Source organism: Chlorella variabilis (genome assembly GCF_000147415.1).
Source record: "Chlorella variabilis unplaced genomic scaffold CHLNCscaffold_4, whole genome shotgun sequence".
Classification (NCBI taxonomy): Eukaryota; Viridiplantae; Chlorophyta; class Trebouxiophyceae; order Chlorellales; family Chlorellaceae; genus Chlorella; species Chlorella variabilis.
This window is the reverse complement of record NW_005435084.1, coordinates 734,743-751,029: the sequence shown is the minus strand read 5'-3', so window position 1 is coordinate 751,029 and position 16,287 is coordinate 734,743. Positions and strand designations below refer to the sequence as shown.

The 16,287-nt window shown below is 67.6% G+C and overlaps 5 protein-coding genes across 5 annotated transcripts; 3 read left to right on the top strand and 2 right to left on the bottom strand.

Annotated features, from left to right (window-relative positions):
- Positions 1-2,108: 2,108 nt before the first annotated feature.
- Positions 2,109-5,139, top strand: CHLNCDRAFT_142045 (hypothetical protein; the record flags this gene model as incomplete). Its single annotated transcript, XM_005850236.1, has 6 exons — positions 2,109-2,546; positions 2,684-3,078; positions 3,249-3,413; positions 3,648-3,767; positions 3,946-4,565; positions 4,781-5,139. 6 exons carry the CDS (start codon positions 2,109-2,111, stop codon positions 5,137-5,139), a joined length of 2,097 nt encoding a protein of 698 aa, XP_005850298.1.
- Positions 5,140-5,715: 576 nt separating this feature from the next.
- CHLNCDRAFT_34336 (hypothetical protein) lies at positions 5,716-8,681 on the bottom strand (the record flags this gene model as incomplete). Its single annotated transcript, XM_005849983.1, has 10 exons — positions 8,571-8,681; positions 8,288-8,407; positions 7,902-8,107; positions 7,617-7,749; positions 7,254-7,388; positions 6,931-7,056; positions 6,623-6,774; positions 6,338-6,467; positions 5,994-6,183; positions 5,716-5,843 (listed from the first exon to the last, which is right to left on the bottom strand). Exons 1-10 carry the CDS (start codon positions 8,637-8,639, stop codon positions 5,716-5,718), a joined length of 1,389 nt encoding a protein of 462 aa, XP_005850045.1. The 5' UTR covers positions 8,640-8,681.
- A 1,129-nt stretch (positions 8,682-9,810) lies between these two features.
- CHLNCDRAFT_142043 (hypothetical protein) lies at positions 9,811-11,519 on the top strand (the record flags this gene model as incomplete). The annotated part of the gene is made up of 4 exons (XM_005850235.1): positions 9,811-9,912; positions 10,017-10,118; positions 10,463-10,934; positions 11,062-11,519. The coding sequence occupies 4 exons, from the start codon at positions 9,811-9,813 to the stop codon at positions 11,517-11,519; spliced, it is 1,134 nt and encodes a 377-aa protein (XP_005850297.1).
- A 40-nt stretch (positions 11,520-11,559) lies between these two features.
- CHLNCDRAFT_57047 (hypothetical protein) lies at positions 11,560-12,891 on the bottom strand (the record flags this gene model as incomplete). Its single annotated transcript, XM_005849982.1, has 4 exons — positions 11,560-12,234; positions 12,351-12,446; positions 12,595-12,757; positions 12,863-12,891. The coding sequence occupies 4 exons, from the start codon at positions 12,889-12,891 to the stop codon at positions 11,779-11,781; spliced, it is 744 nt and encodes a 247-aa protein (XP_005850044.1). The 3' UTR covers positions 11,560-11,778.
- A 628-nt stretch (positions 12,892-13,519) lies between these two features.
- On the top strand, positions 13,520-15,969 carry CHLNCDRAFT_142041 (hypothetical protein; the record flags this gene model as incomplete). Its single annotated transcript, XM_005850234.1, has 3 exons — positions 13,520-14,771; positions 14,925-15,329; positions 15,467-15,969. The coding sequence occupies 3 exons, from the start codon at positions 13,520-13,522 to the stop codon at positions 15,967-15,969; spliced, it is 2,160 nt and encodes a 719-aa protein (XP_005850296.1).
- Positions 15,970-16,287: the final 318 nt, after the last annotated feature.

Genomic DNA, 16,287 nt, shown 5'->3' with positions numbered 1-16,287 from the left:
CTGGCTGGCCTACTTTTGCTGCCCCCCGCACCGACCAAACCAGCTTGGCAGACACGCTGCTGGCCCGCCTGGAGCAGCAGCGCGCTGACGGGTCGCTCCAGCTGGGCAGTAGCGAGCGAGCCGGGCAGCTGGTGCTGGCTGCTGCGCACCTAGGGCATGAGGCGCTGGCAAGGCAGGGGATGAGCAGCCTGCAGGGGCAGCTGGCTGCTGCCGACAGCCATCTGCCACCAGCAGAACTTGATGTCCTTCATTCAGCGCTGCACGCTGCAGCCCGGGGAGGGCATGTCGCCATACTGCAGGCCCTGCTGAGCAGCCAGCTTCCCTTGGACCTGTCCGTCGAGAACCAGCATCAGCAGGGGCTGCTGTAGGCGGCAGTCGGTTTCCCCGACCCAAGCCCAAGGGACGTGCGCGCAGCAGTGCAGCTGCTGCACCAAGCGGGTGCACCTCTCACTGCAGAGGCGCTGCTGCATGCCGTGGACTCTCACTCAGCAGATGGAGTGGAGGTCCTGCTGGCGTGCGGCACACCGGCAGTGGACACTGCCCAGCCAGGGGCGACCGTCTTTTATCTCACCAGCTACAGCTGCGCGATCCACAGGGCGCTTCGTGCGTATCAGGTGCGTCTTGATTTGTTGCAGGGGGGGAAATTGAGCCAGGAACCACAACAACCATCCCCACTGGACCCGCAGACCCGTTTTATAACCACCCGTTACTCATACACGAGCGAGCACTCAACGCTGCGCATCCTCGAGGCGCTGCTGGCTGCCGGCTTCCGCCCCACAGTCTACAAGCAGGTGGCGCCCCCGCGCTTCCTGCGCCGGGCTGGCAATGCTGTGATGGAGGAGTTTGACAATTTCGTGGAGGACCCCACCAACAGCCGCCTGCCGAACAGGTGAGAACAGCAGCTGTTGACAGCGCATGCTTTCAGTTTATGGCAGAAGGGGGCCCTTTCAATCCAGGCCTGGCCTGCAATCTCCTGCAAGTGGGCAGGCTCCGCAGTGGATTGGGCTGGCTGCACGATCCGCTCTGTTATCCGCACATCGCAGGCTGCTGTTTGTGGCCCGGGGGGGTGCACTTGACTGGACCACCTCCGCTCACAACAACTGGCCTGACCGCTTCAAGGCTGCCACCCGCGCGCTGCTGCTGGCAGCCCACCGCAGCGCTCGCAACAGCCCCCGCCAGTATCATGGTGCCGGCTCCAGCAAGGCGGCCTGCCCAGCCACATCTGCGGCTGCTACCGGATTGGCGTCCCCGCCGCATGATCTGCTGCTGCACGTTGTTCGCCTGGCGGCGTCGCCCATGTCAGCCTGGGTGTGAACATGCATTGGCCTGCAGCCAGCCATCATGCATTGAAGATCGCAGAATGTCTTGGTTCCTGCTGATGTAAAGAGGGCAGATGCATGGCCGAGAGACACAGGCCAGGGCAATGCAACATTGGCCTGCCACCCACCCGCCGCCACCCACCGCTGAGCTGGCACACTTTCTGTGCCTTTCTCTCTTTTAACACAGAAGGCGCCTCACATGCGGCCGATGCCACGGTGCATGACAGCGATAGAGACGCCGTAGGAGGCAGCATGGTTCAACCCTGCAGGGGAGGGCTTGTGCAGCACGGCCGCCCTGCGACTGTAGGGTGGGCGGCGCACGATGGGCGCGATGGCCAGCATCTGCTGGCTGCGCCCCTGCCACAGCGCAGGCACGTGCAGCACGTGTGGCGGCGGCGGCGGCGAGCGGCAGCCGCAGTGGCGCCGCCCTCTGCTGCTGCTCCCAAAGCGGCGCCGCCCAGCAAAGAACCTGCTGCGCCATCCAGCGCTGTGCTAGCTTGGGTGGAGCGACTTCAGAACAGTGCAGCTCCAGCCAGCCTGGCTGATGATCAGATGGTGGAGGTAGAGGTGGACATCTCGGGAGCGGCCCTTCACATGGGTGGGTGGCGGCGATGAACCGGGAGGAAGATGACCCTCCTCTTGCTGTGCTGTTGCCCTACTCAACCCAGTCCTTCTTGCAGCAGCCTACAGCCCGCCATCCAGCCATTCCATACATGCCGCTGTTGCCTTGCTGACTTGCCCCCTCGCTGCCCTGCTCGGGGCACGCTCCTTCTTCCAGCAGGGATCGAAATGGAGTGGCAGCTGGCCTTTGACCGCCGCGGCTCCTTCCTGGAGAGCCTGGCCTCGCCCCAGATGTCGTACAGCTGGGGCTACGCCGCCGCTGCCGCCGACGGTGCCGGCACGTCCAGCAACCGCAAGGCGGCAGGCAGCACCAGCAACAGCAGCACGAGCAGCGGCAGCGGCAGTGGGGGCGGCTACTTTGGCACGGCCGGCGTGTGCTGGGCGTCGGATGATGCGGGGTGCCCTCGGGTGATGCAGCTGGACGACGAGGAGGCACTCCTTCTTTCCACCTGGGTCCGCACCGGCACCTGGGTACTGCCCCGCGTGGCGGCACACCTGCACATCGCGGCGGTGGCAGCCCCCGCGCAGAAAGGCACCGCAAAGGCTGCCAAGGCCCAGGGCGGCAGCACGGCGTGGGTAGAGCTGCGGCTGCGGGGAGGAGGCCAGGTGGGCCGCGGCAGGGCGTCTGCCTCTGCTCCTGGATGTTGCTTCCGCCGTTTTCTTCTAACTCGGCTGCTGCTGGCCTCTCTGGATCAGCCGCTGGCGGGCGGTCTCAATCCCTGGCGCGGCCCTCGCCCCTGCAGGTGGTTGTCTGGCTGGAGCTGTGCACGACCAGCTGGCTGCCGCGCAGCATGCGCCTGCGCCTGGCAGGAGACGAGGAGGTGTGGGAGCTCAGCGACTGGCGAGAGTGGCAGCCAGGCCTGTGGCTGGCGGGCACCGCCACGCAGAGCAGCAGCGAGGAGGGCGGCGTGATGAACACCTACCATGCTTGCTCGGTGACGCTGCAAGATGCGCCGCTCAGCCTCCTGCCTGCCATGGAGAGCGGCGGTGCCAGCAGCAGCGGCAGCAGCGGCGGCAGCAGGAGCAGCAGCGGAAGCCGATTCACGCCGCCACAGGCGCCGCTGATGCCGGACGACAGCTCCTTCCTGCCGGGGGTGCCTGAGGAGGTGCCTGCTTGGTACACCATCAGCGGGCACAGGTGAGGCCTGAAGCTAGGCCTGGTCTGGCAGGCTGGCACACGGTGCCTGCCGCTGCTGCCTGTTCCCGCGGGCTGCCTCTTCCACATTCCCTGGCATGCACTCCCACGCACTCCCCTCAAACACACACCTCCTCGCGATCCCGTGCCCTCGCTCCCGCGCCATGGTGCAGCCTGGTGCAGCCGTTGCTGGACGGGCGGCCGGTGGGCTACTTCATTTTCGACACCGGCGCCTCTGGCTTTGTGCTGGACCCGGCGGTGGCAGAGGCGCTGGGCCTGGAGGCCTTTGGCGAGCTGCAGGTCACCTCCATGGTCGGCAAGGTGGCCTCCCGGTTCAGGTGCGGTACCATGGTACTGCCTCAGGGAGCCTGCCATGCTGCCAGGCCCTCTTGTCTGCTGCCACCTGTGGGGAGGCAGGCCGGGGTCAGCCTGGTACCAGAGCGGGCAGGAGCGGGGACCTGGCGGGGGGACCTGGCGTGCCCAGCGTTAGGTGGCAAGGCCAGGCAACAATCCACCTTAGCACAGCTGAGACGCTTGAGGGCGCTGTTGTTTGTGTTCGTCTCTCCCCGCAGGCGGGCTGCCAGCTTCCAGCTGGGCCCTCTGCGCATCGAGCGGCCGCTGCTGATGGAGCTGCCCTGCACGGGGCTGGTGGCGGGGCTGCCGGAGGGAGGCCGTGTGGCGGGCATCGTGGGGTGAGAGCCGTCGCCGAGTGGGCTTGTCCAGCTCGCCGCGCCGTGCCATGCGATGGCTGTAGCCGAGGCCGCAGGGCTGGCTGGCTGGCTGGCACTGCCTGGTCTGTGCTTGAGATCTGGTTGTCTCTTCGCAGCCCCCGCCGTACTGGATTCTGAAGTCTGCATGTGGATACTGCAGGCACGACGTGCTGCGGCGGGCGCTGGTGCACATGCCGCCGCACCCCCGCCGCGCCCCCTCCCGGGAAGCTGCCGCGGCAGACGCAGCGGTGGACTCCCCAGCGGCAGCGCTGGCTGCCTCTATGTCGACGGCCCGACTGCGGCGCACTCCGCTGCAGTTCACCCTTCGCCTGCAGCACCCGGCGGCCGCGGACGACGGCAACTCAGATGCTGCCGTGCCAGGCGTGCAAGCCAGCAGCCCGGCGGCAGCTTCCAGCGCCGGCAGCAGCAGCAGCGCAGGCGGCAAGACAGCGGCCACAGCAGCAGCAGCAGGCAGTGCAGAGGCAGCGGGTCCCGCTGAGCCTGAAGCCGAGTCCAGCAGCAGCCCAGGTAACGGCAGCAGTAGCAGCAGCAGCAGCAGCCGCAGCAGCAACAAGCCAAGCGCAGCCCCGCCGCGCCGCAGCAGCGCCACTCGTGCCGGCAGGCGGTCGCAAGGGGTGGCGCGCGGTGCAGGCGGGGTGCGGCAGCAGCAGGAGCCGCGGTGGCTGCCGCTGGTGATGGTGGCTGGGCTGCCTCATGTGGAGCTGGAGCTGGTGAGCGCCTCGGGGCGGCGCCACAGCGGGCTGTTCATGCTGGACTCTGGTGAGGAGGAGGGGCGCCAGCAGCGTGCATGTGCATGTGTGTGTTTGTGGGGTCTTCAGGGCTGCTCGTCATGCACCGGTTGGGTAGGTGTTGAGTGGTGTGGTGGGACTAGAGAGTGGCCTTGCAGCACAGCTGTTCAGCAAAGGATGGCAGTTCCAATTCCTAGCAGCTGATGTTGACCCTTCCCGCTCATGGCTACGTCCGGAGTGGTGCAGGGGCGGGCGGCTTTGATGTCATTGTCAACCCCAAGGCGGCACGCAGCCTGCAGCTGGGACAGGGCAGCGCCGCTGCGGGTGGCGGCACCACGCACATCAAGGGCATCGGCAGCGGCGCATCGGACCGCCTGACTGCGCAGCGCTGCCAGCTGGCAGAGGCGCGGCTGGGCGCCACCACCCTCAGCCCCGTGACGGCGGTGTTCCATAGCGGCGGCGGAAGTGGTGGCGGCGGCGGCGCTGGGCTGTCACTGTCGCAGCACACCAGCGGCATTGTGTGCGCAGGCCTGCTGGGCCGCTGCTCCCTGCTCTTTGACTACGCCCGCATGCGCATGGCCGTACTGGGCGGCGCTGAGCGGTAGGCACAGCAGGCGATCGTGAGAGTTGGTGCCCATATGTGACGGAGAGGCCCACCCGCCCTTTTGAAGGAGCTCCCTGATCTGTAACTGTAATTGAGTTCAAATTACAGGGTTGGAAGTTAACAACAAAGCAACAGCCCCCAGCCACACGCTGGGAGGCGTGCGAGGGGGCGTGCGCAAGGGCGCGGCGGCGGCCATGTACAGGCAGGCAGTCGGCGATGGTGGGTCAAGCATTGAGCCGCAGCATCGCGGAAAGAATAGTGGGCATATTGGTACATGAGACAGGCACTTGAGAGCTAGTTGGGAGGTGCATGAGAGGAGGAATCGATACATAAAGCAAGCAGGACAAACCGGATGTAGGAATCAGGGCATCGCGTGTGTGGGCGGCAAAAGGGGAGGGCTGTAAGCTAGGCGGAGCCGAAGGAAGTACGGGCGAGACAAGTGCAGGGCAATACAGGGCAAGCATTGGTGGAATACATAGGCGCAAGGGCCGGGGCCCTCGCAAGGTGCTGGCAGCAAGGCGGGCGTAACTCAAGACGGCACCACTGGAGAGCCACCACGGTTTGTTTGTGTTCAAGCTCAGTCGAAGCCGCGGTTCATGCGGGCCTGCATCACCCGCTCCAGGGCGATGGCAAAGGCAGCCACGCGCAGCGGGATAGAGTCGCGCTGGCTCAGCTGCCAGATGGCACGGAAGGCATCCGTCATCACTGCAAGCAGGCGGGAGGGAGGGGAGCGAGCACGGTGAGTGGGGCTGTGCTGCCACAGCACAAGCAGCTCGCTTCCACCGTCCCGCCTCCAGCGGCAGCACGCGCGGCTCCCAGCCAGCCAGCCAGCCCTAGCCAGCCAGCCCCGCTCACCGCGGTCCAGCCGGCTGTTGACCTCCTCCTCGCTCCACCGCAGGTTCTGCAGGTTCTGCACCCACTCAAAGTAGGACACCGTCACGCCGCCGCCGTTGCAGTAGATGTCGGGCAGCACGGCGATGCCGCGGCGGCGCAGCGCGGCGTCCGCCTCGGGGGTGGTGGGGCCGTTGGCCGCCTCCGCCACAATCTGCGGGAGGGTGAGAGGGAGTGGTGGGTTGCAGGGTCAGCACGGAACCGGTGAGAATGCCACGTGGCAGCGAGGGATGGCTGCTGTACCATCAGGCACAGCTGGTCCAAGCGACAGCCACAGCCCTCACCACACACCCTCCTCCAACACCCACCTTGCACTGCAGGGTGTGGGCATTGTCCTCTGTGATCACGCCGCCGATGGCGGCGGGGATGAGGACGTCGCAGGGCACCGCCAGGATCGCCTCCTTGGCCATCTCGGTGCCGCCGGGGAAGGCGGCCAGGCTGCGCGGAGGGAGGGCGCAGGCAGGGCGGTGAGGAGCGGCATGTGGCAGCAGCGCTGGCTGTGCGGGCTGCTGCCGCTCCCCAGATCCGCCTTCATGCACAGGCGGCCTCTCCGTGATCGGCAGGAAAGCGAGAGAGAGGGAGGAGGGACCCACCCGCCCTTGGCGGCCAGGTGCTGGCACAGCGCCGGGATGTCCAGCCCCCGCTCCAGGTTGGCCACAGCGCCAAACGCGTCGGCCACCGCCACCACGCGGCCGCCCTGCTGGTGCAGGATCTGGGCGGCCCAGGAGCCCACGTTGCCAAAGCCCTGCAGGCAGGAGAGGAGGAGGCAGGGCAGCAGGCGAGGTGAGCACATCCGCATCGTCAGGCAGAACAGATACAGCAGCAGGAGGAATGGCTGTGCCTGGCTGGGCTGGTTGGGCAAGCACGGCGTGTGGCACGGGGGAGGGGAGCGGGCACGCGCCTGGATGACGAAGCTCTTGCCCGCAATCTCGCCCTGCCCCTGCGCCTTGAGCAGCTCCCGAATGGCGAAGACGGTGCCGCGGCCGGTGGCCGCCTCGCGGCCCAGCGAGCCGTGCAGCCACACGGGCTGCGGGCGGGCGGGGGCACATGAGCGGGGAGGGGAAGGGAGAGGGGACACAAAGGTTTGGGGTCAGTAAAGCCAAGCAGCGTCATGTAGACCACTTGCTCATGCCCCGGCGTCCAACAAGGAACACAGGCGGGGCGCGTGGCGCTCCTGGGGGGGGGACCAGACCAGAGCCGGCGGCGGCCCGCTGCCGCGCGCACCTTGCCCGTGACGATGCCGGGCGTGAAGCCCGCGGTCTTGGAGAACTCGTCGAAGAACCAGGCCATCTCGCGGGCGCCCGTGTTCATGTCGGGGGCGGGGATGTCGGTGTGGTCACCCAGCACGGGGCGCAGCGCCTGCAGGGGTCAGATGGCGGCATGAGGTCAGTGCTTGGGGGGGCAGGGCGGCGTGCGGGCTCGTGGGGGCTGAGAAGGGGCAGCGTGGACGCCGGGTAGGGCAGGGCACGAGGGCCGGTAAGGGGGGGAAGGCAAGAGGGTGGGGAAGGGAGGGCAGCAGGCGCCTGCCAGCCTCGCTGCCGGCCTGCCCATCCATGCCCCTCCCTCCCTGCTCATGGCGGCGCGCACCTGGGTCAGCTTGCGCGTGAGGATCTCCAGCTCGCGGGTGCTGAGCTCAGACGGGTCCACACACACGCCCCCCTTGGCGCCGCCAAAGGGGATGTCCATAACCGCCGTCTTCCAGGTCATGAGGGAGGCCAGGCTGCGGTGCGGTGGGAGGGGAGCGGGCAGAGGGGAGGGGCAGCTTCGAGATGGGGAGCGGGAGGGGAACTGTGGCGAGACTGGCGATGAAGAGGGGCAGCAAAGCTTCGAGCAAGTGAGTGAGTGTCGGGATGGCCTGCGCGTGCGTCTCACCTGCGCACGTCGTCCAGGTCGACGTGTGGGTGGAAGCGCAAGCCGCCCTTGAAGGGGCCGCGGCTGTTGTCATGCTGCACGCGGTAGGCGTCAAAGGTGGCCACCTCGCCGCTGTCGCGCAGCAGGCTCAGCGTCACCGCCACCTCGCGCTGCGGGCTCATCAGCAGGCGGCGCTGGGAGGGGGCCAGGTCCAGATGCTCCAGGGCCTGCAGGACGGGACAGAGCGAGGGCCAGAAAGCGAGTGCGCCGTGGGGAGAGGAAGCCGCCGTCACATAGGGGCGGCCACCAGGCGCTGGCGCCTCGGCGGGACGTGCCAAAAGCCCCTGGCCCCACACCGATTATCAGGGATACATTACGTCCCTCCGCCCCCAGGCGACCCAACTCGCCTCGCAGATGAACTTGTTGGTGTTGGCGGCGGCAGATGCGTGCTGGCGGGGAGTGCGCATGACCAGCTTGCGAGCCGACGCCGGGTTGGACGGCGGCGCAGCGGCCACCTTCCACTCGCCCTGCAAAGCCAAATTGGGGCGGTTGTTGGGTCTGACAGGCGTGGGAGCGGCCACCAGTGGTCGCAGGCTGCGCAATCCATGTTGACCGCGCCCAACCGCCATCCATGGAGGCGCAAGATCAGCCCGCATGTCGGCGTGTTGCGCTGCGCCCGGCACAGCGCACCTCGACCTGCATCTCCTCGGCGGCATGCAGGTCCAGCGGCAGCGGCGGCATCGCCAGGGCCGGCGTCATGGAGACCGGATGTCGGAGTTTGGTGAATGTAGCTCTAAACGGGGATAATTGAGGTGAATTGAGGGTGGTACAAGTGATGGGGTAGGACAAATCGGGAAGAATGGCCGTGCAAGAGCAGGATCTGGCATTTTGGTGGGAACGACTCGCGGGCCACGTAGGTCCACAGCACGCAGCAGCGCCCTCCTTTCATTCAGGGGCCCAGACGTCAGAAAGCAGCACTCACTGAGGGGATAACATGCCGTACAGAGCCGCAAGGCGCCGCCATGGAGTGCGGCAAGGAGGCCTTTCATGGCGCCCTCACAGCTCTACAGACGTGCTCTCCATCAGGCACGCGTACTCAGCTGACCTGCAGGCTGCTCTGGCCAACACCTGCCGGGCAGGCAACCCACCTCGCCCCCACCTCGCTGGCGCCGGCGCATGGTGGCGGTGCAACCACAGCCTGCGGAGCCGGATCATCGGGTGCATGATGCACAGGTGCCAGACTGCAGCAGCATCATGCCAACAAGACTGGCGTCTGCAGTGCACAGCAAGCAGTGACATCAACGGCAAAACAACGCTAGTCTGGAAATGTGGTTGCGGTGTGGCAGGTGCTCGCAGCGCCTGCCGACCGATTGCTCGGCTGGGACAGGGACACCAAGCTGGCAGCAAGCGCAGCCAGCGGCCAGCTGCGCCCTGCTGATTAAGGTCCTGTTCCCTAGCGATTGTGCATCTGATCTGAGCGACTTGCCGTCGCTTCGACCCGCCAGCCCGTTCACCTGGTGGGCGGCCGTGCCTGAAGGAGGCTGCTGCTGTATTCGTTGGATCAGCGCCGCCGACTGGTAGCAGCCGATGTCTACCAATGAGGATATATGAGCAGGAGCAGCGGAAGCACACAGCAACAGGGTTCTGGCTGCAACGCCATCGCCCACCGCTCTGCCGCTGCCGCCCTGCCGCTGCCCAGGGAGATCAGCAGGCACTCACAGGCTGCCATCCTGAGGCAGGCGAGGAGCCCTGGGTGATCTCGAGGGCCCCCATGCCATGTATTGCCAGTCAGGTCCAGCCGGCCTCATGGCCTGCCCCTGATCAGAGGAGAACCCACCAAACCCTGCACCCCTTGTCCAGCACACGCCCCGAACTGGCCACAGGGTGCTGCCAGGGCAGTGGGCTCGGGTGCCTCTGCAGCGGCGCTGCTATGCCTTGGCACCCTCTCAGCGAATTCGACAGGGACCGGGTGGAGCGCGGCAGGCGCCTGCTGCAGGAGTCCGAGGATCATCGTGGCAGCCGGGACCTGCAGGTGTGGTGCTCCGCTCGCCGCTGCACGCTGCCGCAGTTGGCGGCAGCATTGTCAGTTTCCACCTGCCCTGGTGCCTGTTTGCCCTGCCTTCCTCGCGGTCGCAGCTGTTCGTGGAGGGCATGGATCTGACAGTTCAGCTGCACCAGCTCTTCCTTGACAAGGACGGGAACCGGAGGCAGGGATTGACGGCACAGGAGACGCAGCAGGTGTGCAGCCCTGGCAGGTGCCTGTGGCTCGATGCCATCTCTCCCTGCATTAGGTCCCACCCTGTGACGCCGCACTATGGAACTGGTCCATTGAATGCAGGGCCTGGTTTTGTTGCTTCACCAGGAGCTGCGCGTTGCGCCTACCATGCAAATGAACTTCATCCTGCATCCACAGTGCCGCGCCTCACTCACGGCGGCGATTGCTAGCTTGGAAGTACGCCTTGCTGCCGCATGGGTGGAATGATGCTGCAAAAGCAGCCCTTGTTTAAACGGCCTGCAGCATTCATGCCTGCTCATTGATTGTGGCTGCACTCAAGCAGCGCTCGTCTGCCCTTGCGTTCCAGATGTTTTCGCCCCTCATGGAGCTGCTGTCGTCCACAGTATCCTATGTTCTGTTTGGCGAGGGCAGGGGTAGGACGGAGCTTCTTGACCTGCGGCACCACCTGCCCGTGGTTGCCAACAGAACAACCAACTGGGCAGCGACCACAGCAGCAGCAGCAGCCGCGCTGGAGCGGCACCAGCGCCGGGTTGGGTGCAGCCCGGTGGTGATTGCAGCAGAGGTGCGCATGGTCTGGCTGTACCAGCAGATGTATGTGGCTGAGGAGTTGCTGTTCCGGGAGCCAGGGGCGCCCGAGGCGCGCCACCGGCTCGACACAGCGCTGGCAGCGAATAGGCAGCTGGTGGATCTCAACCCTGCAGCAGCAGGCCACTTGCACTCGCTGTACAGCAGCATAAGGATGCTGTACCGCTCAGGGACTGGTGCCGAAGGGGTGGCATTCTACCGCCAGGCGTTGCGCAAGGCGGAGGAGCAGAAAGGTGAGGCATGGATGGGGGGCTCCGCCGCACACGATCTCGTGCCAAGATGTGCAATCGCACCGCCAATTATCTTCACCATCTCGCCAGCCCCAGCCTGCTGAAGCTGTGCTTCCTGCAACCTGTGCAGAACACACCCTGAAGGCATCTTTGGGCATCAGCCTGGCAGGCGCCTTGATCTGCGGAGCCGCCGGGCCGCGCTGGTCTCGCGAGGAGGTGCAGGGGCTGCTGGCAGATGCGGAGCAAGCGCTGAACCTCTGCAAGCCTTGGCTGGCTCAAAACTATCTGGCAGCCCAGAAGAAAAGGCTGCGGGAGCAAAAGCAGGAGTTTGCTGAACTGGCAGCCCGCAGGCCAGGGGAAAGCACGCTGCCCGCCATCGACAGTGTGTACATGACGGCACCGCCGCCTCCTGTGCTTGTGTGCAGCGGCTGTGGGCAGCTATCCACCAGTCTGAAGAAGTGCAGCCGCTGCCGCGCGGTGGCCTACTGCAGCCGTGCCTGCCACGCCAGGCACTGGAAGGAGGGCGGGCACAAGCAGCAGTGCGCGCAGCTGGTGGCAGGGGCTGGGCCCAGCAGCGGCAGCAGCTGACCCTGGCGGCTGCGAGGGCCCAGGAGGACTGCACCTGTGTACAGTCATTATGCTTGCATGGTTTTGATTGGAGCAGATGAATGAGCGGATCGAGTAGCGCATGCTAAGACACGCATCGCACCACATGAAAGCATTCAGGCAGCTGCGGCAGCCAACTAGTCTCAAGCAGGCAGCCCGAGGCAAGGTCCAAAGCAGAGGCATCCCCATCTAGCAGCAGCTCAGCTAACCAACAAGGCGCCCCCGCTGCGAGGAGGCGGCATCAGAGGCTCAGCTCCTGCAGATCTGCGAGCTGCGCCAGCTGCCGCCTGCACAGCTGCTGCTTGGCCGCAAACGCGGCGTCCTGCAGCGCCGGCGCCCCCGCCGCCGCCAGCTGCCCCTGCTGCGCCGCCGCAGCCAGCGGCTGGGGGTTGCCCAGCCCCACCCAGGAGAAGCAGCCCCAGAAGTGGTCCTCTGCGGGCAGTACGAGCGGCGAGTGCAGGCGGTACGCCCGCAGCTCCAGCACGGTGATGGGCTGCCGCGCCCGCCACCGCAGCCGGTTCTCCAGAAACCCCGGCCCCCACACGTGCAGCTCGTCCAGCAGCTGCAGGACCGCCGGGTCAACGGTGGTCCAGGCGCCGGTGACGGCGGCGGCGGTGGCAAAGGTGAGGCGCGGGTGGGCCCTGGGGTCATACCGCACCTCCGCAGCGTACCGCTGCGCCGCCGCCGGCTTCAGCAGCTGCAGCAGAGCGGGGCGGGGGAGAAGGAGGTGGGAGGGCAAGCACAGGGCTTGTTGGCCACCTGTGCCGGCAGGGTGGGCGGGCCGCAGGTGAGGGGGCACCAGCCCTGCCCCACCTCGGCTTCTGTGTGGAAGCTGGTTGGGAAGAGCAGGAACTCGCGGGCGGCGGGCGTGAAGGTGGGCTCCCTGATGCCCCCCTTGCGCAGCAGGATCTGCAGGGCGGCGTGAACGGCAGCATGGCGAGGAGCAGTGAGGGCCCAGCAAGCGAGAGGTGAGCAGCGGCAGGGAGCGGATCAGAGGCAGGGCGCTGCCGTTTCCAGCCGTGCCCAGTCCGTAGCCGCGCATGCAGCCTCCACCCACCGTCTGCTCTCCGGCAGCGAGCGCTGCGCAGGTGGGCGCCCATTCTTTCAGCGCCTGGAGGTCGGTGGCAGCGGCGGAGCCCGTCGGCGGCGCCGCCGCTGGGTCGGCGGTGGCGCGGGTGGCTCCTGCGCGCCGCCGCCGAGCGCATGCTGGTCTCGGGGCGCTGCTGCGACGGCAGGGCTGGACAGGGGCAGGAGGGTTGTGCCCCGCCTTGACACCTTGCTGCTGCGCCGTCTGCATTGTCCTATGCCTTCTGCGTGCAGCTTACTTGAACATGGCACGCCCCGCGGTTGCCATTTGGCGCGCCAGCGGTGTTCGACGTGGCACTCGCAAAATGTTGGAGGCCTCCTCGATTGGCAGCGAACCCGCCACAACTGTAGACCATCTGGATGAGCAAGCTGTCCCTGGAGGAGAGCCGGTTTGTCATGACGGGCAGCAGCTGTGCCCGCCAGCCCCCGCCCTGCACGTCAATAGGGCATGCGCATGTTGAGCTCTGCAAGACTTTGATTGATGTACTTTGCAAGGAGTGGAGCATTGGATAATTTGCAAGCTGCTCAGGTTACAAAGAGCGCCTTTCCTGGGCAGCCCTTTCTGGGCAGCCCTCACCAAATGCAGTCGGCGCCTCACGTCCCGTCGTGTCCCGCCTCGCCTGCCGCCGCTTCCCCCGCGCCCAGTGTTCCCCGCGCTCATCTCACCCTACTGTCTGCAGCGTGACTGCCTCCAATTGCCTTCTGGGGAAGCGCAGGCCCGCCAGTGCCAGTAACCGTACAAGCGGGGAGCGGCGATGGGCAGGCACGGCCAGACAGTAGTGCTGCAGCGCCTCAGTCTTTCGAACAGCAAGTTCCCGAGTCACGGGATATAGCGTGCGGCGTTGCGCAACACCCTCCGGCCGCGACCCCTCCACCGCCGGCGGCAACCGCCCCACATGCGGCGCCGGGAGTGGCTCAAAGAGCGGGCCATCTGCGGAGTCAGGCTGCAGCTGCAGGAGAGCAGCGAACCAGTAGCGCCGTTGCCTGTAGCCTCGGGGAACATCGGCACAAGCAGCGCCGCCACCACCGCTGACGCCACCGCCGCCGTCGCTCGGCGGCCGCCACCCTCACGGCTGCCCCACCCGCGGCCCAGCCCGTTTCGCGACTGCTCCATGCCCCAGGCGCAGCAGCAGCAGGAGTGGGACGACGCAGTGCAGCAGGTGCAGGCTGCAGCGGCTGCCGGCGACGTGCACACCCTGGAGCAGCTGCTGGTGGCGGACGCACACCTGCTGGATGCTGCGGGGCCGGATGGGCGCACCGCCCTGCACTGTGCCGTGGTGCACGGGCAGCTGGGCGCCGCAGAATGCCTTCTGCTCGCCGGGGCAGATGCTCATGGCGCGCTGCACCTGGCAGCAGCGGCAGCACACGCCGCCGCCCCCAGGCTGGTGCGCCTCCTGCTCAACCAAGGCGCAGATGCGGCAGCCACCGACAGCTCCAGTCGCACACCACTCCATGCAGCTGCTGCCAGCACTGGGTGCATTGAGGTGCTGGTGTGCCTGGCGCGGCACATTCCCCGCCTGCTGGCAGCGCGGGCGGGCGCCGGTGGCGACACCCCGCTGCACGCCCTCTGCCGCTGCCTGGCCCAGGACGGCAGCACGAGCCTGCGCCTGCTGCAAGCGCTGGCGGCCGAGCGGCTGCTGGGTGGGCCGTGCCTGGAGGTGCCAGATGCGGCCGGCAGAACGGCGCTGAGCCTTGCAGCGGCGGCGGGCAGCTTGGAGGCGGTGCGGCTGCTGCTGGCCTGCGGCGGCAGCCCTTGTGGCGGGCCCTGCCAGGCGTGTCGCTCCACGCGTGCGGCTGGGCCGCCAATGGCAGGAGGGCAGGAGCAGGAGCAGGGCGGTGCCGCCTGGGGCAGCCAGGAGGCGGCGCAGCGCAGCATGCAGGGGCACACCTGCCCGCTGGCGGCCGCCTGCTGCCACACCAGCTGCAGCATCCTGCTGTGCCTGCTGGGGGCTGGGGCCAGCGCCTCGGGGCTCAGCGACCTGGTCCTGGCACGTGCCGTGGTGGATGTCAGAACAGACGTGGCGGCCGCGCTGCTGGCGGCGGGGCTGCGCAGCGACGCGCGGCCGCTGCTGGCCGCGGTGCAGCGCAGCGTTGTGGGCATGGCGGGGCCTCTGGAGGAAGGCCTTGTGCGGGCGCTGATGGAGGGAGGTGAGCCTGGGCCGGTCCACGCGCCGGGCGGATGTCTTCCCTTGCCGCCTGGGCCCACGCTGGGGGACCAAGCCGGCAGTGTCTGCCGCCTAGCGAGTTCGGCGCTGCCCAGCGGCCCAACCGCGCGCCTCAGGCCGCCCACCATCCTTGCAGGCTTGGACCCAAACTCTCCCGGACACCCGGCCGCCGCTCGGCGCCTGCTGGAGGCCGCGCTCCTGCCGGGGCGGGAGCGCCTGCTGCAGCAGCTGCTGCTGCCGGGCCCAGCCGCGCCTGCCGCTGCGGGTCGCGCGTCAGCACCACAGCAGGCGCAGCAGGCGCAGCAGCAGCCCCGGGCTGCTGTGGGGCTCGACGTCGGCACCCTTGCCCACCAGCTGCAGTTCAGCCCAGCCAACTTTGCAGTGAGCCATTCCTCGCTGGCGGCGCTGCAGCTGCTGCTGGCTGCCGGGTGCCCGGCGGGGCCTGTGCCGGCACCGACGGGCTGCCCACCACTGGTGATCGCAGCAGGCCGGCTGGACATCGCGCGCTGCAGGGCTCTGCTGGAGGCGGGGGCCGATGCAGGTGAGTCGTGGTGGTGCTGCCGCTCAGTTTCCATGCGTGCACAGCCTCAAGGCAGTAGGCGATGGGGCTTTGCGTCAGGATTATGGCAGAGCAGGGGACACCCCCGCCACTGGAGACGCCTCGCTCCTGGCGTGCAGGCGCCACCGACCTTCGCGGGCGGTCGGCACTGGATGCGGTGCTGGAGTCGTGCTCCGATGCCCGCATGATTCAGCTGAACAGCGTGCTGACGGACGGCAGCGGCGCCGCCACCGAGCGCCAGCTGCTGTGCCTGGTGGAGCTGCTGGTGGGCGCTAGGGCGCCCTGCCGCCACTTCCTGGCCGAGCACTGTGGCCTCGGCCGGCAGAGCAGCCTGCTCGAGGTGCTGGTGCACCGGCGCCTGGCGCTGGCGGTGGGACAGCCGGGCTGGAGCCCCGCCAGCCACCGGCTGTGGCCCGTCGCCTTCCAGCGCGCGGCTCGCGAGGCGCTGGTGGCGATGCAGGGACGGGGAGCGGCTGCGGAGGGGCCTGGCGAGGCTGCCAAGCAAGCGGCTATGGCTCTGGCGCCCGGGCCGCCGCGCATTTGCCTGCCCACGGACATTTGCTGCTTGATCCTTGCGCGCGCGTCCCTGCCAGTGAGTTTTTGGATGGATGCAGAAGTTTAGCCAACAGGGGGCCTTGTAAAGCACGGGATTCGGTGTGGAGCGAGATGGCGGCAGGGCGCCGCTGCCGAGGCGCCATGGCCTGGGCTCCCCCCAAGCCTTCCAACTCGCTCAAAGGCGTGCTGTGGGAGTCAGTCATGGGCAAACGAGCTGGCGCACCGCGCAGGGGGCTCCAGAAGGTGCTGCGGCGTGGGACCCAGGGGGGTGCTGCCCTGCCTGACAAGCCTGCCCAGAGTGCTGGGTGCTGTGCTTGCTAGGTGCTGTGCTTTGAGCGAGCTTCACAGCACAGCACGGTCTACGTTTCTCCGCTGGCGCCCTTGG